Here is a 27554-nt window from a genome sequence, read left to right on the forward strand (position 1 = left end):
TTCGTGCTTATATTTTTACCCAAACCCTTCTATTTTTTGGGTGAGCCTTCGGGCCGGGCCGGGCCGCCCGGTTCATGCACATCTCTAAATTCTATCTATTTATTACCCTTTTTATACCTTTAAAATTAGATTTTTTTACTTGTACATATATTATTATTATTTTATTATTTCATTTATTTATATATTTTATTCCAAATTGTACCTTTAAATTTCATTTATATTTTAATTTGGTTTTATATTTTCAATACTTTTATAAACTATTTTCTCTTACATTATTTATGTATTTATTTTATTTATTTCTTTGTTTTTAAGTTGGTGTTGTCCTTTTATGTGTATGCTTTGGTATTATTACTATTGTTACTATCTATTTCATTTATCTTTGATTGTTCATATTAGTGTTAAAATAGTGTACATTATGTGATGCTTGTAAATTGTTTTTATTAGTATACGTCATTTACATGACATTTCATCTATATCATCGTTTCGTTTTCTTATCTCATTTCGTTAAAATCACGTCAAAAAATCACATTTAAATGTATTATTGAATAATAAGCCGTTTTATGTTATATCCTGAATAAGAAAAATACATTGTTTTAAATATTACGTTTGATATTATTCTAAAAAAGGTTTTCAAAATAGCCAATGTTTCGTATTTGGAGATTTGAGAAGTTGTACCATAACTTACGGGGTTTCGATTTTCTTGTTAATCCTAAATAATCGAACATCCTTTAAATTTTTAAATACATGAGATTCGATCAAATAATAAAGTAAAAGGACAACTTATTTTCAGGGATTTAATGTGTCGTATCCTAACTTACGAGAAATGACCTGTTAATTACTTCAAAAAAAAAAGGTCCTTTTACATGTTTTCAGTAATTCAAGAGATTTTATTTAAAATGCATAATGCAAAAAAGGATCGTATTTTAAATTTTTTTTCGAATTTTTAACTTTCGATGCTAAGACATTAATTAATCAACTAGGTACTAATTTTGGGCGTTACGAAGGTGCTAATCCTTCCTCGTATGTAACTGACTCCCGAACTTATTTTCTAGATTTTCGTAAACTAAAAATATCATTTTAAGAAATCAAATCTCTTATTAAAATGATCAAATTATGATGTGATCCAATCACACTTCATAAAAAAATTAGTCGCTGACTTTTTTTTTTTTTTCATTTTCAAAATAAAAGTAACCCCGTTTTCAAAAGAAAGATTTCGACCGTTAGAGTACATCCAATTTCAACAATAATTCTATCGCAATTAGCATATCCTATCTTCACATTCATCTACAGTATTCATCTTTTGCTATTGCTGCCGAAAATGCCAATCCTGAATACGGAATGTGAGTTCCATCAATATTTAGCTCGAAAGAACAAGAGATGGTGGACTCTATGCTTGGTTAAAAAATTAAAAAGAAAAAAGAAAAATTCAATGGAAAAGAATTGGGTTGGGCCAGGTTTGAGTGTCCATACTCGCTGAAAAGATAGCAATAAAATTAAAAACCTCCGACATATTACATAATAATAATAGTAGAAGTAAACCTCAAAACAAAACCCAAGTTACTTTTGAAGATTCTGTGTCTGTCGTGTCGACGGCAAAGATTTTTCAGATTTTGGTCAGACATGGTGGACAACGATTCATGGGATTCCCTTTCTGAATTCACCTTAGCTGAGGTAAGTAATTCTCTCTCTTCTGCCTCTTCATTTCCCCTCTTTTTTTTTTCTAACTTCTTGACCACCCTCAATTCCCTCTCTACCTATGCTTAATCTTTCTGTTTTGATCATCGCATAAATGGAAGCGCCTTCCTCTCTTTGAATTCCCCTTTTGTATTGTTCCTCTTGATTTTCCCTCTTTAATCTCCCAAACATCCTCATTTTTTCCCCTCTGATTAAAAGATTCTGGAAATGGAGAACAAGTACAAGGCAATAGGAGATGAAACGCTTAATGAGGAATTCTGCAACAATCTAGCTACCAGATTCAGGTGATTTTTTCTATTTTATAAATAAAAAGATTATTATTTTTTCCTTACTTTGGGTTTTTTTGTTCTTACAGTTGCTCTTCAAACCGTCTTGGAAAATCTACTATAACATGGCAACAGGTTTGTTTTATTTCGTTGTACCTACGGATTTCATGTTAAGTTCATAATGGCATTCACAAATCTTCTCTCTCTCTCTCTCTCTCTCTCTCTCTCTCTCTTTTTGTCTTTTAGGTCCAACTTTTTTTCCAAGAAAAACAAATGGAGGTACAAACTCAGCAAGAGTCATCAGCAATGGCCTTAAAGCTATTTGTTGATCTTTCTGGTGAAGATTCAAGCAAACCGCTAGAGGTCATGCAAAAGCGAAAAGGTTTACTTGTTGGCATCATAGTGTACATTTTTTTAGTCTAATTTATCGGTAAATATCTTATGGTTACTCGGGAATTGTTGCTTGATTCATCCTATATGACCTAGCTTTGTCTAGCTTTACTTGCTAGCTGCTACATCAAGATGTCACTTTCATAAAGTTTGAAGTTTTACAAGTGCTAAAAGGAATATTTTAAAACTTGCATAGCGAAAAGAATGAAATGAATGTCTGATAGTTTAACCATTATCGATTAACCGCTACTTGTCATAAATTAGGCTGATGTTAATACCCTTCTTTCAAACTCAGTTTAGAAGCAGAGATTACTATCATGATTAGCCTGCATTCTTGACTGAATTATGTCAACTAATCGAGCCAAAGCTACCATTCAAGTTGGTTCATTTCTAAGGCCAAGCAACCATATATACATATACAATTGGAGGCGATGGTTACAATTATCACTATCATGAATAGCACAAAATTTTAAAAGTAGTGTTTTATCCAACTTGCAAAGTTCTTCTATTTTCTGGTTGAAACTGAAACTGTATGGATTTTCTTGTATTCATTTTAATGCAGGTACAGTTGAAGACCTTAAGGAGTTGTCATTTGAAGCCAGATCAGCAAAAGATTATGCATGGTGAGGAAGACTATATTGATGAAGGCATGCAAAAGTCATTCAAATGTTTTTTGTCTAACCTTCAGAGAAGCCATTATAAGCCTACACCTTCGCTATTATATCTTGAAGTAAATTATTGACTCGAAATTTCAGGTTTAGATTGGATTTCAGTATCTAATTTATCAAGAATGCTAAGAGGATGTCCAAAATAGGAATCTAATAAAGCACCCCTTATTAGTCAAGTTGTGTGGAATCATGGACATTTATGGTAAAGATTAATCTCCCAGATGAATAGAAAAGAAACTAAGAAAGCCGGAAATAGTAAAGAAATGAAGTGATATTGCGGCTTGTATTTGTGGACGAGGTGCACTTAGGATCCAATGATGTGTGATATAGATTTTGGATTGGCCTTCCAAATTTTTGGCTGGACATATAGACGTTGTAATTCTATTGAATCTTTATTTTAATAGAATTAGGACAAAACCCAAACTATTTTTGGATCTTATGAAGGTCCTTGCGGCTTAAACTAGTGCATGTGACTAATATTTCTTTGGCTTTCAGGTATGATGTTGAAACATTTCTCAACTATAGGGTCCTTTGTAATGGTGAACTTGTAAGATTCTTGTACCGGTTTTGTATTTTATGATATAAAGTAGCAGGCTCCTGTATCTTACTGTGCTTGTTTTAATGCTTTCCTTTGTTGGTTCCTTTGTTACTGGTTATAGTTAACTATAAAAAAGGAGACTGCAAGTATTTATTAATGCATATGACCTGTTATATATTGTAGGAAGTACGTGTACGGTTTGCTGGGTTTGATAAAGCAGAGGATGAGTGGGTGAATGTAGAAACTGCAGTGCGTGAACGATCTATTCCTTTAGAACCTTCGGAATGTGGTATGGTTAATATTGGGGACCTTGTGCTGTGCTACCTGGTATTTTCCTTTTACTATCTTATTTGATTAGATGTTGGTGGCCATTTGAATCACTCGGCACTGAAGCAATTTCCAAAATCTATATTCCTCTGTTGATCTATTAGGATAGAGAGTATTATCAACTCTACTGTGATGCGCATGTTGTGGATATTCAAAGGCAGACACATGATGATAAAGGATGTACATGCGTATTCGTGGTCTGCTATGACCATGACTACTCTGAGGTATACAAACTCAATAACCACACTCTTCCATCTCCTCTCTTTGTTTTGGCTTGTGTCCGTCCACCTTACGGATAGCTGCAACTTGATGTTTTAATCATACTAATGTTGTCACGCATTCATTTATCTTGGTTATACACACCAGGAAAATGTTTCGCTGGAGAGGATATGTCGCAGGCCTATTACTTAAAAGCTGAAGTTGTGCAGAAACAAATTGACGAAATTAACCGTAAACAACTCTTCAATGAGTTGGTGTTTACATTTTTCGCAAACAAGAGATGTCAGGGGCCTTCATCCAAGCTTCTTAAAACGGCATTTTCTTATTGAGGGAGTGATGTAGTTCGTAAGGAGGAATACGTCTCTCCTTTGATGAGCAATTTGTAAGTTTAATGTAAGCCTTCATTGAAGTCTATGATGAAAAGAAGAAAATAACAATTTCTTGGTACACAATCATCTTTAGTAGCAGCATAACAGTTGTAACCCAATGATGTCTCAAATCCTTTTAAAAAGGTAATCCAACAGTGAATAATAACTTTAATATTAAATTATGACAATATTATAAATTAAATAATTTTTTTTAATGATGTGTCATGATTGTATAAAGTTGCACACTTTTGAATCAAAATTTGAATATATATTTGAGGAAAAAAAAATGAAGTAATGATCAGGATAGTACATTTTCTGAACGTGATAGCTGCTGCAGTCGAAGTGTCATTTCACCTGTTAACATGTTTTTGAAATGGTATAATAAATCTAGATTTGTATTTGTTAGCAATACTTGGATCAGGAAAAGGGCCCTGATGGAGGTAAAACAAGTGCACAAGAGATTCATCCACCCAATCCTTTTAACCCAAATAATAATTACTTACATCCCCCAAAAGTTTCAAAACTTTGAAAAATGCTGCTCGCTTTTACTTGTCCCATTACTCACTAAATTGAACAATATGATCAAAGGAACATTGGCAATATTTCCACATCAACAAGCAAACCAAGAAAATAGGAAACTTTTGCCATTTTGCATCTGACCTAAACAAAGTTCTTGTTACTTAGAAACTACGGAGAGTTAACAGACTGACCCATCATTTCTGGAATTCCGGGGCACATGAGACGGAGAGATCCCACACAGTGGTGGGAGGAATGCAACAGAAAAGTTCAACTAAAAGCACCTATATTTTAGTTACAATTGACTTTGAAAGCCTGTACTGGTTAAGATTTCACTATACCCTCATTGATGCACCTTCAGAAGACGGAGGGTTTGAGCTTTTACTGTATGGATAGCTAGTAGAGAGTTTAACAGGCCTGCACCTTCAACCATGTCACCAAGGAGATCCTAAACAAAAGAATGGGGCAGCTTATGAAACTGTACGTCCATAACAAATGGAAGCTAGGTAAAGATTCTTTGCCCACTTCTCCTGCAAGGTAAAGAAACTTAGAGTTAATTAAGTAAACAGAAGCCCAAAGCTAGTAAGGTTCAGATAATCATTTATCAACCTTGACATGAGTGCTTGGAAATGCTGATGTTCTGAGAGTTTCCTGTGTTTCATCTACTGGCCTCCTCCTTGGCAAACTAAGAATAAAAGCAGCCTGGTCCCACGTTGCTGCAGTAGCAGTTATACGATACCCACAATCCCACCGACGGTGGATGCCTTCGCTAGGATAAAGGAAGTCAAGTTCAACCACCTAGAATGAACATACAAAAAACACTGTTATAGATGCTTCTTTTAAGGAATGAGCTGGGATAAATTTCCATTAAAACTGATCAGTACCTGGTCGGAAAATCCAGCACCACGAGACATAACAACTGCCCATCTGCTACCAGAAGTGGCCATTGAGGTGACATAAAAACCCTCTCTCCATTTTTTGTTAATCCACTTAAAAGGAAAAGATTCGCTCACTTTGTACGACTGCTGCAAATACGATGTACCTGAATGCAGTGAATCAAAACCAAGTAAATGAAACCAACCAGATTTGACCAATGAAAATCAGATACTGGAATGTTACCCTTTGACATTACTACTAAGGAGCCTCCATCTGTAGCCCCCGCAATTGCACTGATATAATAGTTCTTCTCCCACTGCTCCATTATCCATTCCTTCAGACAGCAAAACATCAAATCAATCACTGGTAGAATCTAAATTCATAAGCATCTTCTAACTAGAGGAATACTAAAGGCATACAAGAGAAAGTAAAATAGAACACATTAAAACTAGAGAACTGCTCAACATTAACAGAATATATAAAAAGATGTACCTTATAAAGAAAATACGGCGAGAGTTGATGGACTTGTGCAGAGAATCCAGTGCCAGCATCCATTATAAGGGCCCATAGGTTCTGGCAGGAAGCTACACTGCTAATAAATAAGCCATCCACATTTCCTCTTTCGACGTGCTGTGCAAGCCTTACATCTGACACATTATAGTGATACCTGAAAAAATGACCAATTACACTTCTCACCCTTGAATATTTTCTATACCGAGCCAACTGGATCACTAATTAGTTTACTAATAGATTTGAAATGTAGAACGATGACGAATGAAACAGTAAATTGAAGCAGGTATTAAATCAACCAAAAAAGGCAAAAGAGAAAAACAAATAACCTAAGGCATAAATACCTTTGCTTCATAGGTCTATGAGCATTGTAAACACTAATCCATTGCATTGCTGGCATGCCCATACGAACCTTTTTCTTTGGTTGTTCATCTTCCTCCTCATCCATAGACAACCGGCCTCTCTTTTGACCAACTTGATAAATGAGCTTTACAATATATTTATAAAAAAAGCCAGGAGTGTCAAATTTTACAGGCCAAGAAAAAAAGCAACATATTTTATTTGTAATAATTTCATTTACTATTTTTTTAATTACACTCTTACAGCTAAAACTACTTCGATAGCAAAAACAAGGCCCAGTACAACAAAAAGAATCTTCACATTGACAAAGAATAATCTGTACCTTCAGTGCACCTTCTGTGTTAATTGGACGAATATCAGGATTTGGACCAACAATCCCATCAAACAGAGAAATGTATTTTGCGTAATTAGGTTCTTCATCAAACTTCAAGTTGACTACATATTCAACAAACTGCTTGAAAGGCAACGGACAGAAGCAACACAAGGCCTCTGGAGATGTTGACATCTTCTTCTTACAAACAAGGAACCCTTTATTCTCTCCCTGACATTTATTTTTTTTTAAAAATTAATAGAAAATCTCAAATAATTATATACATGAAAAATGCAAACAAGAATATTTGAGTTAAAAAAGTTGATCTCATTGAAGGACCAACCTGATATCCTTGCCAAGGCAAACGGCCTCTAAGAAGGAAAACAAGTGTATACGCAAGAGATTCTAGATCATCCCTCCGGCTACAAGTTCTCCCTAAATGAGCATGCACACTGGCATAACGGACTGTGCCTCTAATACACAAAAGCACTCCCATTAAATAAGATAATGAAGCAATATACAAAAAACTATCTTATGAAAATCATTAGGTAAGAACTCGTGATACCTAAAAACATCTGGCCTTTGGTCATATTCAATATGTGAACCTGTTGAACTATCTCGCCACCTAGTTGCTGATTGAGAAAACAGGTTAGGAATGATGAGGTAATGATTTAGCTGGGGGTATTTGACATATAAAAATGATGCAACTTAAAATTACCTAATCCAAGATCAACAAGAAATAATTTTTTTTCATCAGGAGTTCCCACAGGACCTAGAAGAAAATTCTCAGGCTTCACATCTCCATGCACATAGCTGCCCAAAGTACCAGAAAATCTATTAATGTTTTTTGTTGTTATAAGACAGGCCATTAGAGATCCAGATGACAATTTTCTTGTTAAGCTATTCAACAATCCTGGGAAGGGTGAGGGAACAATGCTTTTCAGGCCAACATAAGTTAAAAGGTGTCAGGGATTGAACTGCTTACCCTTTAGAGTGCACCTTCTCCAATATGGATATTGCTTCAATAGCAATGCAAGCAACCATTTCAACAGACATTCTGTGTTAAGAGCATATTCTAATTATGCAACTAAAATTTCAAAGAAGATGAACACAATAGCCAGTATAAGATTAAAGAATACATCTTAGTTTAGTATCACTCACGTATGACTGTTATTATTCCAAACATCCCACAGACTAGGACCCAGCATATCCATAACCTGCATGATAAAAGGTCTAATCAGAAAGCTGCTCAAACCTAAATACCAAAAGCAGGCAAGATGAACAGGAACAACAAATCGACAATACATACCATGACATAATAGTCACCTTGACGACCCTTATAGTGCACTCGGGGTATACCATGACTGCCACCAAGAGTGCTACAGCAATGACAAGAAGCAAGCAAATATCGTAAATATAAGTAGGGATACATACTTAAAAAATTACAAACAAATTAGAAGTGCAACAAGACTAACTTGTAAACTTGCCACTCATGTGGTGGTCCATAGTTACAGCCTTTGCTACTTCTATGCTCAAATTTCAAGGCAACCTAAAAACAAAGAGATCATGTAGAGTGTAAAGAGAAAACTTTTTGTCGTTAAAGAAGATCAAACACAATATCTATTAAAAAGGGCATACCTCTAGAGCCCCAGAGCCATTTCTATCATTTGTATTTACAGCAGAAATACGTCGACCTACACAGACCTGTCCAAAGCCACCCTTGCCCAACTTCTTTTCAATTCTATACACTGCAGAACCTCCAAATTGAACCTGCAGCAAGGTAATTATAGAACTTTCAGAAGAATGATACAATAAAAGGTCTTAAATAAAATCTTTTTGCCATAAACTGTAGATCTAAATATTCGCTGAAAAAGCATACATAAAAATCAGGAGGGGAAGACCAAATATTTAGGGTATATGATTTAAAAAAATCTATTCTTTCTATAAAATGATTCTTGTTTCAGTCAACTTCAATCAGTCCAAGACTGACCAAAAGAAATTTCTAATATATAAAGAAATAAGTTGCATGAACTTAGCTCAATCAAAACCGATATTGATTTTTATTTTTACACAATGATTTGCTCTAATGAATTTGTCCATTTAGGTGGTATCCATGTGAGAAGATTATAGCTAAAGAAACAAATTTATAAATAAATAAACAGTATTAGAAAAATGATTAGGAAAAATATAAATGGATGAACAGAATTAGGGATATGGAATCTACTGCCTATAGGCCAACTCCAGTCTATTCTTTGAGGAATAATTCTAGATCTGATTGAATCCATATGAATAGTCGGTTTATGTTATGTAACCAAACATTAGATATTATGAACTCAAAATATCCAGCCTCCTACTATGGGTTTTGAATAAAATTTCTTTTGTTTCTCTTAGCTCTGAATTGAATAATGGAAGAAACAAAATAAAGAATTAGTTAAAAAAAAAAGAAATGGAAGAACTAAGTATGTGCAGATTCACAAAAAAATCCAGTATATAGAAACTAAAGAAAGTAAATGGAAATAGGTCCAACAGTTCAAGAATATTCTCACTTCCATTTGGAGATCTTATCTACTTCAGCAGTTGCTACCCAAAAACAACTTTGATTTTACACATCACAATTGGAAAGACGGCACATAACCTTCCATTGATATGATTATAATACCAGTGGACATAAATCAAAATAACCAAACAAAAAAAAAATGAAAACCTTCAAAAGATGCTAGACAAGAAGTATATATTTTCTCAATATTTAAAGAACAACTTTTATTTGTAGATAGGTAATCAAAATAAGATAGTAATCATATTGGTAAGAAAAAACCTTATTTCGGGAATTAAGCTATCAGAGTGCTGAAAACATCAAGTATATGAACATGCAACCAAATGTAGAACTCAATTGATAAAACTATAAGCATAACAAGAAACTCTCACAAGCAAGCCAAAACACCTCCATATTTGTTACCAAACCCGTTAACAGGTAACACCAAAGGGACAAAACTAAACAGTTCAATTGTAATTCAATAAAAGGCTATATTGTATCCATTTTCTAAGCACATTCTTTTTTTCATTTCATGGCAAGATTGCCCTAATATTTCCAATAATTTAAGTCCTTATCATCTGACAAAGTAGTAGCTTGTTATATAAACTGTTTTTTCTCGGACAATAGGGACTTCAATTTAATGATTCCTAGATGGGAAAGATAAGTAATTAATATATATATATAATTGCAAAAGCTTAAAAAGCTAGCATTAGCTTGAAAAAAAAAAAGGCTGTCAGTACTCTACCAATCTTACACAATATACGTCCAGTAATTTCCACAATATATATAATTCAATAATACAAAAATTATAAACTTTTAACACCAACAACTGCGTAATTAGCTATATTAATAAGATGCATATTCCTTCATGTTTTGGTACCAAATATCTGGCTCCTTGAAACAAAGCAACTCATAAGATAATAAATCTGACAGTTTTTTAGCATCCATATCCAAACACTGAAAACGTTGATGAAAGAAATGCAACCCGGAACTCTTTAAGTCCAGACTCTGAACTCAAGACAAGAATACAACCAAATCCTAAGATCAAACTATTTCCACAAAATAATAATAATAATCTAACAGCCTTTAAACCGATATAATATAAGCTAATTTAACAATAGGAAACCAGAAAAGATAAATTTAATAAGGAAATGGCAAACCTTTTCAGGAAGCGGTGCGGTGCTGCCTTCATCCTCACCAGCATTACCCTTATCATTGCTCCGCCTTCCTCCGCTACCACACCCGTCCATCGGCTTCTCCCCAACTTCCTCTCCTTCTACTCTCTCCCGTTCCACTAAAACCCTATTATGATTATTATTGTTGTCCTCCTTCCCAGCTGCCGCCTCCCCAGCCGCCCCGACGGCTAACTTCTCATTGACCCCCAGCGCCCCCTGTTTCTTATTTTTATTCTTATTCTCGCTGTCGCCGTTGTTATTGTTAGTCACAGGCACATCAACTGCTGCTGCGGCCGCCGCTTCTGCCGCCCTCCGCCGCCGCCTAGTCCGCGTTGCAATCGCTTCCCCCTCCTCGATCGGATTTTGCTGTTGCTGCTGCTGTTGTCGCTTCGGTGCTGCTGCCCGGCCCCTGCGTGCTCCGTTACGCAGTACCGGCATCGTTCATTCTTCTTCTCCGTCAATTCTCATAAAAAAAATATATTTTCTGTCCCTTTCTCCTTCTCTTTGCCAAATAATCGTTCAATAATACCTAAATTACAGCGCTAATTATTTTCAGGAAAAAGAAACTCAACAAATTATTTAATAATTAGTAATTAATAATTATAATAATAATACATAGAAGAAGGAACGGGAGAAAAAGAAAGAAGCGGCAATGGAGCGAAAAATCGAGTAATGTAAGAAAGAAGAAAAATGGGAGATTCGATGATTGTGAAAGTTAAGAGATCTGTCCTGTGCACAAACAAAGTAAAGAAAAGGGCTTTTATTTTCCCTATCAGTTTTTCTTCAGATTATATAATATTCTGGAAAAAATAAATAATAATAATAATTACGTGGTACAATAGAGCCTGTTGCAGGGAGATGTAAGACATGGGTGGATACGGGTTTATTTCATTTAATGATTACAAATAATTTCTAAACTTAGGCTTGGAAGTTCTATAATTCTTTTTTATATATATGGAAATTATTTCGTACATTAAAATTGGAGTTTAGATTTAAATTCATAAATATTTTATAAGGGTATAATAAAATATTAAAAATAAATATTTTTTTAAAAAATATATATTAATTTTTTAAAGTTGTTTATGAATTACTAATTTTTTTATATAATTAAAAAAAAACCTAGCTAATTACGAATAATGCTATTGTTCCAACGTTATATTAATATCTCTAGGATTAAGTCAGTGTTGTCAATAAATCGCATTCAACTTAATCTTAAAGTTTCAATTAGATTTTAGTTCAGTTGATATCGATATTACTGTCAATATAGGAGGGTAATGATTCAAGCTTGTTTTATTCACCTAATTAAAGGTTTAGAGAGGGATTATGAATAATTTTACACTTAGGGCCGGTTTGTTTTCTTAGAAAAGATAATTTTCTTTTTTGTGTTTAGATGAATCTATGTAAAATATTTTATGTTGTTTGACAGATTTTTTTAAATATTTCATAGTTGTTTTCAATAAAACAAGCATACATTTGATTTTTTTTATCTTTTCATTATTTAATTGAGTATATTTTAAATCTATAAATTTATATTTTACATTGTTTTTTGCATATGCTAAAAATATTTTCTTAAATTCAAGTTCATTACAACATCATTTTTTAATTACATGACTATCAAGTGAGTATTTTTTTATTTAAAAATGTGACATCAACAAAATTGACAAAAAAATTTAACAATGTCAATAATTAGACTTGATTTTCAATTGTGAAAAATAGAGGGATTAAATTCTTGAAAATAAAAATATAAAGACTAAATTGTAAATTTGTGAAGAGTACCTAAACTTATAACATATTTTAACCTTTATACTACAAAACATTTATTATTAATATATTTATAATTGTAATAAATATTGATTATTAAAATATTAATATTGAATATTTTCAATAAAATGTGAATAATATTATTTAAAATTATTATTTTTAAAATTCGTTATTAAAATTAAATTAAAATATTAAATAACTTATTAAAATAATAAATTATATTAATTATATTAATAGCTTATTATATGAATAAATATAAATAAATAGATATGTTTAATAATATTGAAAAATATAATATTTTATATTAATATTTTAAATATTTTTAAAATAAAATAAAAATTATTATCAATATAATAATATTAAAAATGATTTAAGTTAATTTTTATATGAAAATAAAATTATCCACAGAGAATTTTTTTTGGAGGATGACTTACGTTTTTTCAAAAGGGTAAGTCATTTTACAAAAAAAATGGTTTATTTTTTGTTGACCTGTACGTCATTTTCAGTGGACCAAACTGTTTTATGTGAAAACAAAATAGAAAAATATAAAAAAAATTTCCGTAAAATATTTTACATGTAAACAAACATATCCTTAGTATAAAAAACTTAGTCCTAAAGACATCTCAGTCGTGAAATTGTCAAAAGTGCTACCTATTAACCGAGTTTCAAATCAGTAGTTAAATTACAAAGCAATAAATACTAAATTTAATATTCTGAATAAATTTATCACTCATTAATAAAGTCTCAACTTAATTGAATTCCAATGCTAAATTTAAATTTTTTACTTAATTTGTATCACTCATTAATTAAATCCCAAACACTAAATTTATATCACCCATTAGAATAATTTATTTTTATATTATTTAAGTCTTTATTCAATAATAAACCCATAAAATATATCATTTGTGTGAGGGAATTACATTTATCGAAAATAGACACTAAACTATAATTCTCTAACCATTTATGGGCTACATCCTCCCTGAAAAAATTGAAGCCAATTGAATTGTGGCACTTGGCATATTTATTATTTTTAGTTATATTCTTTTCTCCTCTCTATCTTCTACTTCTTCTCAGTTTAATAGATCAATTTCTTTTTTCTTCTTCTTCCCACAATTACATATGATACTTGCTCTTCTTCTTCATGAAATTGCCGCCAAGTTTTTGGGGTCTGCAGTTCAATTCATTTTAGGGAGTTCTTTTTTTAGACTGAGAAAAACGAATAATCTACTGAGCTTAGAAAGGGATTACATATATTATGGATATGGGTCGTTGTTGAAATCTTCTGTAAATGGGCAGTTTTTTTTCTTCTTTCAATCTTTTGTTTGTTGATTTGCCCTAGGTTCTTCAGTTCTGTCTACAAGGCTTGTTCTACATAGAAGAAAAGCATTCAACTTTTGCCCCAACTATTCTTTAAATCTTTCTGCTAACTTGTTCGACACTGTAACAATGTTAGAAATCATGGAAGAAAATATAATGATTCGGTTAACATTTTCTTTCATCTTTTCTTTCCTACATGATTATATGGTTGTGTGATGCAAATTTATTGGTTTAGTTGCTTCTGCTCTTTGAGATATATGATAAAAGATACTGTTAAGCTTGGTACAATAAAAGCTTCAAGGTAAGAGTAATGTTGTCTTGAGGTGATAAATGATGTTTTTTTCCTGCATCTGGAACATTCTGAGATGAAACTCCCTCATATCCCTTATTGTGTGTTTTATAAGCATGGATATTATATAATTCAGTAGGTATTTTTCTCCCAAAAGATGCTTTTAAGACTAATTTGTTGAAGAAACACTTATGAAGGTGAAAAAAAATTTAGGTGACAAAGAATGACAATTTTGAGGGATAACGAGGTAACGGAAATGGGTTGCGACTAGGTTGTTGGTGGGAAGGGGATGAAGGTGATGTTTTGGTAGTGACCGGAGGTGGGTTCGATGATGAATGGAAATGGTGGATTCCTAATCTACAGACGCTGTGGGAAGAAGAAGAGAGGAGAAAAGAAAATGAAAAAATGGAAAAGAACGTGAAAGAGAAAAAAAGAAAAGAAAAAAGTGAAAATCCTAAATGAAAGAATAAATCAATAATAAAGTAAATAAATGTGTCAGGCGTTGTAATTTTATTCGCTCAAAAAAAGGTTCTTCGGAAGGTAATAATTGAGACACATAATAGCTACCAAATTATAATTTAAATACACAACAAAAAAAATTTATGTGATGGTATGATCATTAAGGGTATTCATCATTTAGATGTAGCTTGAGTTAAATTTAAATTAGTTGTATTAGTTGTTTAGGTTTTACCCTATTATTATAAGGCACAAAAAAAAAATACACAACAAAAATTAAGTACTTAACCTCAAATAAATGGTATAGTTTAATGGTTTATTATTCAATTAAGTTTACGGTGGGGATAATTTTATCTTTTTTTTTATTTGTGGTATAGTTTAATGGTTTATTATTCAATTAAGTTTACGGTGAGGATAATTTTATCTTTTTTTTTGTTTTTATATTGATGACTTTTGAACCCAAAGCATTGTAATGCTTAACAACTTTAAATTTATCATTTTAACCAAAATCATATTTGATTATTATATATTTTTTTAAAATATTATATAAAATTTTCATTATTTTATGAATTTAGTAATTGGTGTGATCTGATTAAGAATAAATTATTCTTAAAAAAAATATTCTGATACACTCATTATATATATAAGTGAAAGAAAAACATAATATCAAATTTATATTTATAAAAAAATTAATAATTAAGCTGTAAGTAAAATGTAAAGTGCTTATAAATAAATCCTTTAACTAAGAGTTCAATTCTTAGATATTTTAATTTTATTTGTATGATTTAAACATTTCATATAAAAATAGTAAAAAAATAGAAATACCATTATTTTCCATAAAAAATACAATTAAATTAATATTTCATTACTTAATTAAAAAAAGACTTTTAAGTAATTTACCGTACTAAGTTGGTGTTAAGTTGACTCAAGATAACAATTCAATCAAGCACATTATATATAGTATCAGTGTTTTTAGAACTGGACTTGTAACACCCTACACCCGCCTTAAAAGATAATATGATGTAAAATATCACATTCGTCACCGAAGTAATACAAACAAAACAATCAATGATATCATCAAGTGAGATCTATAAAGTTGATGCTGCACAAAACTAAGGACCACACTTCCACTCCTACAAATCTGCTCAAGGAACAAAAATTCACACGTTAAGCTTTCTTCAAAGCTAAATGGTGCATTTCAAATATCCATCGATACCATATATGACGCTAAAATCAAAAGCATTCTAGCAAACAAGTTACAACATCCAATCATTAGTAAGCAAAATCAATGTGCTCACATCATGCTTTGCTTATTCATTAACAAATTAAAAAGGTAATTAACACCAAGTAATGTCTATAAGGCATACAATCATAAGGTGATATTTCATATCAAGTTATTATAACAAATGTTTGACAATTAAACTTTTCACATTGAATCTTTAGCACATCACATAGATTTTTGTCTCAATTAACCAATCATAGAAACGTAATTGGATACACGGATATTATAACACCCCTTACATGTCCCAGTTGTAGGACCCGAGTAATAAGATGCTATGACATAATTTAACAATTTAATAAATACCTTACTTAATGAAAATTCAATTATTTCTCAATAAATTTTGGATATAAAGAAATATATTAAATAATAAGAATTCTACAATGACCAAATTACGAAATACAAGCATATAGTAAGATTGGATTGTAAAATTTTGAAGTTAAAAGTCAATAATAGAAATTCACAGATGGTATCGATACCAAATCGTCACCTTCTGAAAATCGATACCAAAATTCAATTATGTTTACCTCAAAATATATGACATCGACATTTATTTTATGGTATCAATATTTTATGAAAAAGTATCGATACTTAAATAAAAACCGATAACATTTTGGCATTCTGTTTATTTTAAAACTGTACATAAGGGAAGGTATCAATACCAGATGCAAAAATATCGATACTTGAGTTGAGAAATGGTAAAAACTTATATTTAAAAGTTCCACTTATGCTCAAAATTTACCTAAGCATAATAAAGGCATGTAACTCAACATCCAAACATTCCATTCATGTACAACTCAATTCAATAATCAATATCTAAGCCAAATACATATGCTTAACTTCAACCCACCTAAACAATCAACCATTAAGGAACTTCAACATGAATAACTAAGCTTCCAATTTCATTTGTAAACATACACTAAGGCATTATCATCCATTGCGAGTTCAAATCATCTATCATCCATCTTTCTCATAACTATGCATTAACCAAAAGCTCACCTAGCATATTAACTTTTCAACCATTTGATCAATATGCACATAATCAAACTACTTAACAAGACATTTTCAATATAACCAATCCTACCAACCACACACATACATATATGTAATACTTATAACATAGAAACCCAAATACCAACAAGATACAAAATGACCATTAAAATACAAAGCTAACTTTATAACTTAAAGGATTTCCTAAGTACATGCCAAATAAAAAATAAGAACATCACTAACGGTTGAGCTCGGGATGGCTGCTGGATGCTAAGTCAACGATTGAACCACTAAATACTTAACCTGCGCACTAAAAAATAAAACCGTACGCTGATACAACTCAGTGGTATTTCAATAATCCAAGAACATAACATAAAACCTTTTAGAAAAAAAGTTAAAAATGCATGACATTATGCAATTTAATGTCATCTAACCATTTCTTATATTCTTGAATCAAAACAAATATAATTTAGCAATATCTAAACATGATTAATAACTTCACTTATCATTTGACATTTAAATTTATAATATGACACATTCCATTTCACTTTCCAATTACTAACCATTTTCCATATCAATATCAATTTCACATCTCTTGTAGCTCATTCAATCACTTGAACTTTAAAGACTCATCCAACATCAACATGCCACATGAACATAAATCAATTCAAATCAATCCAATACATCTCACAATCATAAAATGTCCCACCTTATGTTTTTACCATGCATAACCAATTCAATATGCAACAATTACGAGTAGTTTGGGTTATAGAAACACAAACTGTATACTCTGAGCTATTCGCCGATGACTTTGTCTTTCCCTTACTTGCATCAAAATACACTATATTCCATTCTATACTGTTTAGTCCTCCATCATGAGAATCAACATTTCACCAAAAGCTTAATCCATCAATTAAACTAGATATAGTTACTCCATACCATTAATCAACAGCTACCTAGTCAATATCTATTTCACATATATATATCTCATTTTTTTTATTTGATCTCACTTTTTTTTTATGTCAAAACATTATATAATAACAATTCAATTATGAAACATAACATTATAATACAAATATATCATCAAACAATGAAGTAAGTCTTATATGAACTTACCTGAAAAACAACAACCACCAAAGTATTAGGGGCTAATATGCAATTTCTCCTATTTCTCGATTAACTTCCAATTGATTCAATTCCAAATCTATAATGATTCATTACAATTTATCAATTCCAACAACCTTATCACACTTTATTATATGCATATAAAAACTTAATTTCATTTTACACAATTTTCTTAAAGTTTTGCATTTTATTCAATTAAGTCCTTAAAACCGGAACTATTATATCTTTGAATATCAAGCTTTGATTTTCAATCCCATTACAATTTCATCACTATACAGCCCTCTAAAAACATAATTTCCAGAAATTTCATGACAAATTGTACGTTATTGTAATTTAGTCTTTATAAACAAAACTAACAAAATGTACTTAACAAATTAGTATTATTTCATTTCTAATATTCAAAATATACTATAAACATTCAAAAACTTCAACTATTTTTATGATTGGAGATAGTATTGATGATTGATTTATATGTACTTGTTAAAATCTTATGATGGTTGATTAAATGTGCCTTTGAAATAAGTTACAAAAAAAGTGACATGATTGACATTTTAAGTGCTTGTGGTATTAAATTGTTTTGATTATAATTCAATGTTCACATTGTTGGTGTTTTTGATTGCCATGTCTAACCAAAATTATACTAAGCTAAGGTAGGTTAAATTGTTTAGGTAAAAGAATAAGGTAAGTCTTGTATAAGATACATATGAACTTACTAATCATTTTATATGCTTACCTCGGTTGTTTTCTCTCTCTTGTAGATTGTCACCTAGTAGAACTCATCGAGTTGAACCATCACGAAGCTCATACTATTATCGAATTGATAATAATATGTTCTTTTTGGTCGTTAAAGTTGTGGCATGTAAAAAGGGATAATGTGACATGGAACTGATCATTTTCTTGTTAAATGGTATGCTTGATGTTTGTGGAAAAGGTTGAATTGTATGTAAAGGTTGGTATGTGACAAATAGTGTATGGTTTAACTATGGTTGATGTTATTTAGTTGATGATCTTTAAACTTGCATATGTCATATATGTATGCTAAGAATTGCATATAGAAGAAATGGTAAATTTGGAATGCTAAGCCTGAAATGTAGCTTGTTGTATGTTTTGGTAAATTGTAGGTCAAGTTCATTGATTGTTTGGAAGTAAGTTTAATGTATGCCTTGTTTAATAAAGTCTTATAGGTTCATAAGGTATAAAATAAAATAAGTAGGTAAGTTGTAATAAACTTAAATGCCATAAATGAATTGCTTTGGTGAACAAATGATTTTCTTAGGATAAATTATGAATATGTATTGAATGTCATGTTAAATGATTGATCGAATTTGTAATAAACTTGTTTGTCATGTTTTGGTTAGGTATTTTTTCTCGTTGGGTGTTAATGTTGAAAGATTTTGGTTAGAAGCTATGGGATATGTACCAACATGTGCATTTTGCCAAAAATAAGGGTCATGTCTCAATGAGCAACATCCCACGTTGCAACGTCGATAGTAAGTAACAACCCAAGTTGCAATATGATTTACTGTATTGATGACGTTACGACGTGAAAATTATGAGGTCGCGACATTGGCCCGAGATTTTCCAAACTTTATAATTCAGTATTATTTCATGATCGAGTTTACAAAAGAGCTTTTGTAAGCTTGTATAACACCCAAAAATTATTGTATAACATAATTTGCATGTGATTGATACTAAATTACACGTGCAAATGATTAAGCGCTGCCTAATTAACTGCAGTTGCTTCGACAACGAATGTAGCACCTTGTAGCTCAGACTTGATGATCAGGCCAGATAAGGAGTGTTATAAAAAAGGTTTAAAGTCAAACATATGGGAGATTTGGTTGTTGTTGACCTTTAGAGATAGTCTTGCAACTATAGGACTCGAGACCTCCCTAATATCCCATGTCCACATGAAATTGCTACCATTATGGGGAAAAAAAAATGACGTTAAAGATTATATGCATAAGTATCATAAGAAAGTAGTGTACTATCAATTGTATGGATTTGCATGGCCTATTATTCGAAGTAATAAATATTGGGTCAAAACAATTATGGAACCTATTTACCCTCCTGTCTGAAGGAAAATCCTTAAAAAGTCCTAAATGAATAGGTTAAGATAGGAAAAAGTTTTTGTGATAATATATTATCAAGAATGGAAGGAAAATGATGTGGCAACAATGCTTCCAACTAAGACACAATTCTAAGAGTTGTCCAACTCTGTTGGAAATGTAAGTGTTTATTTAACATAGCAATTCTCATATTATTGCTTATATAAACACCATCTCTAATAATGTAACACCCCTAACCCGTATCCGTCGCCGGACTAGGGTTAAAGGCGTTACCGGATGAATCGAAACATTTTACAAACAATTCATAAACATCATCTATAATCGTAGTCATACATCACAATAGAGTCCCTTATATTGGTTATCGAGACCTTAAACATGTATTATAAAGAGGTCGGGACTAAACTGAGCTCATACAAAATTTTTTGATAACTTAAAAATTTTTCAAAGTTGTACAGGTCACACGCCAGTGTGAACAGACTGTGTGCCTCACACGGCATTAGACACATCTGTGTGTCTAGACCATGTCAAAACATGGCATACATACTGACTTGTCCACACGGCCACAAGAAACGTCCGTGTGCCGGGCCGTGTGAAAATTAGGGAGGCTACTGACTTGGATCACACGACCAGTCACACGCCCGTGTGTCTAACCCGTGGTCGAAACTGACTTGGCCACACAGCCAAGCACACGCCCGTGTGTGTAACCGTGTGGTCTGCCCAGACTTATTTTGAAATGGCCCTCAAGCAACACGGCTGAGACACACTCCCGTGTGGGCAAAAATAGGCCATTTACAAGGCCAAATTGCTACTTATTAAGGGTCCTACCTACAAGCAATGCATACCAAATGTTCAACTATTTCTCAACCAATACATACACCAATTAAGCCATAACATTATCAACCAATTTCTTACTTAATAATCATACCAAAATTATGTCAGAACATAAGATAAAATCATATCTAAACATTTGTTTCATAACCTCATTTTACTTCATTCAATCACATGTTATAAACTTACCAATATTGACCATTTCATTTGGTCATTCATAAACACTTCACATAAGCATAATTTACATCACATAATTTATACCAAAATCAAACCATAAGTTCAACCATAATTAAGCCATATCACATGGCTAAATATACACTTAACAAAACATATTCAACTACCTCTAGCCTATACATGCCATACTCCAATATTTACACTTTCAAAATGTACGAAAATAAAGTTTGATAGTGTAGTGATGATCCTTGACGATCCCCGAGCTCCCGATAGCTACGATATCTATAAAACAATGAAACACACACAAAGTAAGCTTTCAAAAGCTTAGTAAGCCATATACAAATAAACTTATCAATTAAAGCATATAAGCATTGTACAGCCCAATTTTGGCTCGGGCCTAAACAAACCCTAGCCCACCTAACCACTAAACTAAACCCTACCCAAGCCCAAAATAATGAAGCTCGACAGGCCCAAAACTTAAAAAAAATTTGAAAAGCCAGAAACCCTAGGGTTTCTGGTTCCGTTGCCCCATGTGCACCGTACGACTGCCCCTTTTGACCACTTGCTCCACTGGCTACGCCTGCAGCACGCCACCGTCCCATCGCCTGCACCCCCAAAGATCTGCAAACATGCAACAAAAACAACAATAGCAGATAGAATAGGAGGCTAGTGATAAAGAATGCATATGATTCGACTATATAGCTAAAGAACAAAAATTGTAATCGGGGGGGTTTATTGGAATACAAAAAACGTTGTATTGGAGGTGTATTTCAGAAATCAAAAGCAAAAAAAGGGTTGATTTTGGATTTGCTTCTCTTTTCTTTTTTCTTTTTGATCTTTTTCTTATTTTTTTCAAATATATTTTAAACAAAAAGAATAAATAAAAAAGGGAAAAGAGAGAGGCTTACCGGATTCCCCGTGGTCGCGAAGCCGGAGGGACCCTTCTATATCGTCGAAATCGAACCCAAAAAGGGTTGAGAGCCATCTCTTTTAGGTTCTTCCAGTTTTGGGGGTTTGGACTTCAAAGGGTTTTTTTTAAAAAAAAGGGGGTTAAAAAACTTATTTTTACGCGACTTCGACCACGGCCCACGGCCGAGGCACGGTGGCCGATGCGGTGGTCCATGATCGGACCAAGGAGCGCGCGAGAGGGAAAGCGAGAGAGTTGAGGGCTTTTTTTTGTTGTTTTTTTTAAAGAAGGTTGAAAACAAAAAAAAAATTGAAATTTTAAGTTAAATAGTGGTACCAAAATGGTACAGTTTTGGCCCTAAACCCTCAGATGCAAAACGGCGTCGTTTTAGGGTGAAAGGGTCGACCCGACCCACTGAGCCAAGGTCCGTGTGTTTCCTTTGCGGAAGGGCTAATTGCACTTTCAGCCCTTCCGCTTTTTTATGGTTTTGCAATTAAATTTATTTTACTTTTTAATTTAGCCCCACGATTTTATTTTGATTTTAAATTGGTCCCCCTTTAAGCTGTGCATTTTGGAGTGAGGGGATATTTTCCCCTTTAGCCCCTCCATGTTATTTGCGCCTTTTAAGTTGGCCTTCCCCCTTTCTTTTTATTTCAGATTTCCCCCCAAATACTTGTTTTAACACTCAATTTAGTCCTTTTCGTTATTTTTGTTGTTTCATTATTAAATTGATTAATTTAAGATATTATTAACCATTGTTATTACATTTGTATTCGTATTTATTTATTATTCTAATACCATTATTATTTTATTATTACTATTATTTCTATTATTATTTTTATCACTATTATTTTTATTATGATTATATTTTCTTTTTTGAGTTTATCTACTTATTATTTTATTATTAATTAATTTAGCATTATTTATTATTATTGTTATTTTTATTATTATTACTATTTTTGCTATTTTTTAAACCATTTTATTTAATATTTCTTTATTCTTTCATTTATTTGATTATCTTCATTTTTGTTTGTTTTACAAGCTATTTTATTTTTTATGTAATTATTTTTATTTACTTGTTTGTCTTCCTACTGTTCGTTTAGTGAAATTCCAACCCTTTCTTGCAAATTTGTATTTGTTTAAAATCTCTTCATATATTATTTATCTTGAACCATTTTTTATTGCTCGTTTTAAATTTTCTTCCATAAATTATTTCTTTAAAATTTATATTATTTCATGTCAAATGGTTTCATATAGTTCTAATTTAAATTGTTTTATACTTTATTGGTTTTAAGTTGCTACATATATGGTTGTTTTAAGTCGTTTTCATGTTGGCTATCTTAATTTGTTCCATGTATTATTTTCTTCATCATATTTTACAATCATTTCTTATTTTCTTTTATTTTGCGTTTGTGTTTATTTATTTTAATCGTTTATTAATTTAGATTTCATCATTGTTATCATTGTTATTCTTATTATTGCTATTATTATTTTTATGTCATTATTTTATGTTAGTTATTTCTTATCGATAGTTAAGAATTATGTGATCATTGTGATGTTTTCTTATTAGTATAACCATATTCTCATTATTTATTAACATAATAATCTTATTCGCATATTACTATTCTAAATAGAATAAATACACATCGTTTCAAATTTCATATTTGCTATTATTTCATAAAAAGAAAATTCTCTAATAAGGCAATATTTCAAATTTAGGAAAATTCGAGAAAATCGTACCCTAACTTACTGGGTTTCGATTTTTCTCGCTTAACCTAAATAACCAAATATCCCTTCAAATTTCAAAATATATGAAGCTTAAATAAAATAAAAGCAATATTTCGTGTTTGGAGAATCTAGAGATCGTGCCCTAATGTGTTGGGTTTCGATTTTCTTCATTTGACCCAAATGACCAAATAACCTTTTAAAATTAAAATGCATGAGTTTTGAAAATCAAAAAACAAGCTTATTCTCGATAATTTAAAATGTCATGTCCTAACGTGTTGGATGTGACATTTAATTACCTCGGGACAAGAAGGTCTTTAGCATCCGCTTTGATTTATCCAAGCATTTTTTTAATTAACATTAATAAAAAAGAGGGATCGTATTCTAAATTCTTTTCAAATTTTTAAATTTCAACATTAAGACGTTAATTAATCAATCAGGTACCAATTTTGGACGTTACGAGGGTGCTAATCCTTCTTCGTACGCAACCGACTCCCAAACTCGTTTTCTCAAATTTCGTAAACCAAAATTGTTGTTTTAGTAAATCGAAATATTTTATTAAAATGACCAAATGTCTAGGTGATCAGATCACACCTAAATAAAAAAAAATAGTGGCGACTCCCATTTTTCTTTTCGTTTTTAAACCCTAGACGATTCCCCGTTTTTCTCAAAAAATGGTTTCGACAAGCATCATATAATTACATATACTCCTTAGTCAAATACTATCACAAACCACATAATTCATATACATTTCTCATATACTCAATTTTTTTGTACATATGGCATACTTTCTCATACTTATATCATATATGATCATTTGTTCATGTACTTACCTTTTATTCTCAAACATTGAACTACATTTCAAATGTACCTGAATCGGATACACATTTCATATTTTCATTCTTTTCTTAGAATGCCCTTTGAACCGTTCGGAATTATAAGGATACACGGATAGCTCGGAAAGCTCGTACAATGCCAACGTCCTAGATGTGGTCTTACATGTAAACAAATATCGATGTCACTATCCCAAACAGGGTCTTACAAGAAATCAAATACGAAGCCGATGTCTCAAACATGGTCTTACACATAAATCATAAGTTGATGCCAACGTCCCAGACGTAGTCTTACATGATAACACATATCGAATCCTATGTCATGACATATGTATCTTAACTATTCTTAAGGTTTGTACTGGGCTTTTCGGACATCGGAACTTTATCAATACTTTCTCGGATGTCTCATATTTCTCAACTCATATATTCATTCATCATAGTTCAATAGCATATAATCGATAGTAATTCAATTCAAAACACATCTATTTGTATATAGATTTTACCTCGTTCGGATTAGAATAGACAGAATCGGTTACTCTATGACTTTCGACTTTCCCCGATCTAATTCCGTTTTCTTTAGTTCTTGATCTATATAAATTTAAATTTAACTATTTTATTCACAAAATTATTCAAATCAATCCAAAAACACATATTTAGGGATTTTACAAATTAGCCCTCATATTTTCATATTTTGACATTTTAGTCCCTAATTTACAAAATCTCAAATTACTCAAAATTTCCTTAGACATATGCTTGGCCGAATATTCCTATAACTCATACAAGCCCACATATTTCATTTATTTCATATTTTAGTCCCTCAAAATCTCTTTTTTACAATTTAGTCCAAATTACTCAATTTCATCAAAAATTCAAAGATAAAACATGTTAACCCAATACATATCTTTCATTTTTCATCATTTAACAACACAAAGCTCATAATTTCATCAACGGATCAATTCAAAATCACAAAAAAAGAAATAGAAATTTAGATATAGGCTCTATAGAATATCAAACAACGATCACAAAAATGTAAAAATTATCAAAAACCGAATAACACTTGTCGAAACCATCCCTTTTCCAAAAATTTTAAATTTTTTAAACTTAATGAAAATACAGGGGGATCGACTTTTTGAAAATGAAATACGGAGTCGCCACCGATATTTGTTTTGGTGTGATTGGATTACCTAAGAATAAAGTTATTTTAATAAAACATTTTGGTTTACTAAAACAATGATTTTGGTCGACGAATTTTTGAGAAAACGGGTTCGGGAGTCGGTTACGCATGAGGAAGGATTAGGACCCTCACTACACCCAAAATTGGTACCAAATCGATTAAATACTGCCTTTATGTCTAAAATTTAAAAAGGTTTTTGAAATGTGGTTCTTTTTAGATAACATTTGAATAACCCGAGTCAGTTGTCAAAAATCCTCTTGTTTTGATATTTAAAAGATTTTTTTTATTTGAAACTCATAAGAGGATGCTCACTATTTAGTTCAACGGAAAACCGAAACCCAGCACAGTAGGGCGCGATTCCTCGAATTGCCAAATATTGACCATTGCCTTACTTTAGAAAATACAAGAGAAATTCCAAAGAAATATTTAATTTTTTCGAACAAATGGGAGATTGCAACCCAGTACGATAGGGCACTATTCCCCGAATTGCCAAACATCGAACATTTCTTTCATTTTTAGAGTTTTCAGAAAGTGTGAACGAAACTCCGAAGGGATCTTCAATTGTTTTGAACCAATGAAAATGCGGAACCCAGCACGATAGGGCACGATTCTCAAATTGCCAAACATCGAACATCACCGTCGTTTTAAAATGTTTTCTTAAAAAATGAGTGAAAACCTAAAAGAATATTCGATTGTTTTGACCAAACGAGAAATCACAACCCAGCACGATAGGGCATGATTTCTGAATCGTCAAACACGGAGTATTGCCTTCATTTTAAAGGATTTTTAGAAGATACGAGCGAAATTTTGAGGAGATATTTGATTATTTTAAGCAAACGAGAAATTCGCCAACCAACACGTTAGGGCACGATTCCACGAGTTGCCAAATATCGCACATCGCCTTCGTTTAAGGGATTTTAAAAGACATGAGTGAAATTTGAAGTGATATTCGATTATTTTGGGCAAACGTGAAATTACAACCCAACACGTTAGGGCACGATTCCACGGATTGCCAAATATCGAATCTCGTCTTCGTTTTAAAGGATTTTTTTTTAAAAAAAAGTGAAACTAGCTTAAAACGCATTAATAAAATGGAATTAATCTCGAAATTTAGATTTTATAAAACCACATTCCAAAAATCAAGTGGAAAACGATGATATGTGATAATGAATATATGAGATACCATACTTGATGAATGAGAATATTAATCAACTAAGAAAATAAGCAATTAAATATAATTAACTTAAAAATATAACTTGACTTCAATCATGCGTGGAGAACAACTAACATGACAATAATGAGTAAACAAAATGCAACTACCGCATACATGGCACAGTAGAATTACTAGAGGCATAAAACAAAATGCAAACTACGGAAGCAATATGGTATAAAACGGGTTTAAAGCGATGATAAATACTTAATATATACATATTATATAATGGATTGATGGATTTTGACAAAAACTAGAGGTATATAATCATTTAAAACGTGCATTATAGAATGGAGATTTTTAAGGTTAAATAATATGCAAGATGTTAAAAGTATAAAAAGGAATACGTGCAATAAAGAAGAATTTAATAATGTATAAAAATATGAAAATAGTATTAAGATGTGAGATTCTAAATCAAAACAATATGTGAGAAAACATGTTCTAAAAACAACTCATATACGTGAAGTTATGTATATAGGAAAAATTAAAAAAAGAACTTTATAAAATAAATTGGCATATGACTTAAAACATACGTAGAATTAAATGAATTTTATTATGAATTATATACATATAATAGTTTTAAGAATATACTTATATATATATAAAAGCTATATGCATAAAATAATATGGATTCAAGGACATGTATATATAAACCAAATATATATG

The 27554-nt window shown here is 31.6% G+C and overlaps 2 protein-coding genes across 2 annotated transcripts; one reads left to right on the top strand and one right to left on the bottom strand.

Annotated features, from left to right (window-relative positions):
• Positions 1–1286: 1286 nt before the first annotated feature.
• LOC107897346 (protein SAWADEE HOMEODOMAIN HOMOLOG 1) lies at positions 1287–4686 on the top strand. Its single transcript, XM_016822782.2, has 9 exons — positions 1287–1671; positions 1894–1979; positions 2051–2096; positions 2208–2343; positions 2914–2974; positions 3515–3566; positions 3741–3884; positions 3989–4108; positions 4251–4686. The coding sequence occupies exons 1-9, from the start codon at positions 1621–1623 to the stop codon at positions 4293–4295; spliced, it is 741 nt and encodes a 246-aa protein (XP_016678271.1). The 5' UTR covers positions 1287–1620; the 3' UTR covers positions 4296–4686.
• Positions 4687–5014: 328 nt separating this feature from the next.
• Positions 5015–11671, bottom strand: LOC107897345 (casein kinase 1-like protein HD16). The gene is made up of 16 exons (XM_016822781.2): positions 10737–11671; positions 8682–8813; positions 8519–8592; positions 8353–8422; positions 8205–8260; positions 8029–8100; positions 7762–7856; positions 7609–7675; positions 7387–7516; positions 7056–7274; positions 6718–6860; positions 6356–6530; positions 6107–6197; positions 5872–6029; positions 5597–5785; positions 5015–5517 (listed from the first exon to the last, which is right to left on the bottom strand). The coding sequence occupies exons 1-16, from the start codon at positions 11187–11189 to the stop codon at positions 5458–5460; spliced, it is 2184 nt and encodes a 727-aa protein (XP_016678270.2). The 5' UTR covers positions 11190–11671; the 3' UTR covers positions 5015–5457.
• Positions 11672–27554: the final 15883 nt, after the last annotated feature.

Source organism: Gossypium hirsutum, chromosome A10, assembly GCF_007990345.1.
Source record: "Gossypium hirsutum isolate 1008001.06 chromosome A10, Gossypium_hirsutum_v2.1, whole genome shotgun sequence".
Classification (NCBI taxonomy): Eukaryota; Viridiplantae; Streptophyta; class Magnoliopsida; order Malvales; family Malvaceae; genus Gossypium; species Gossypium hirsutum.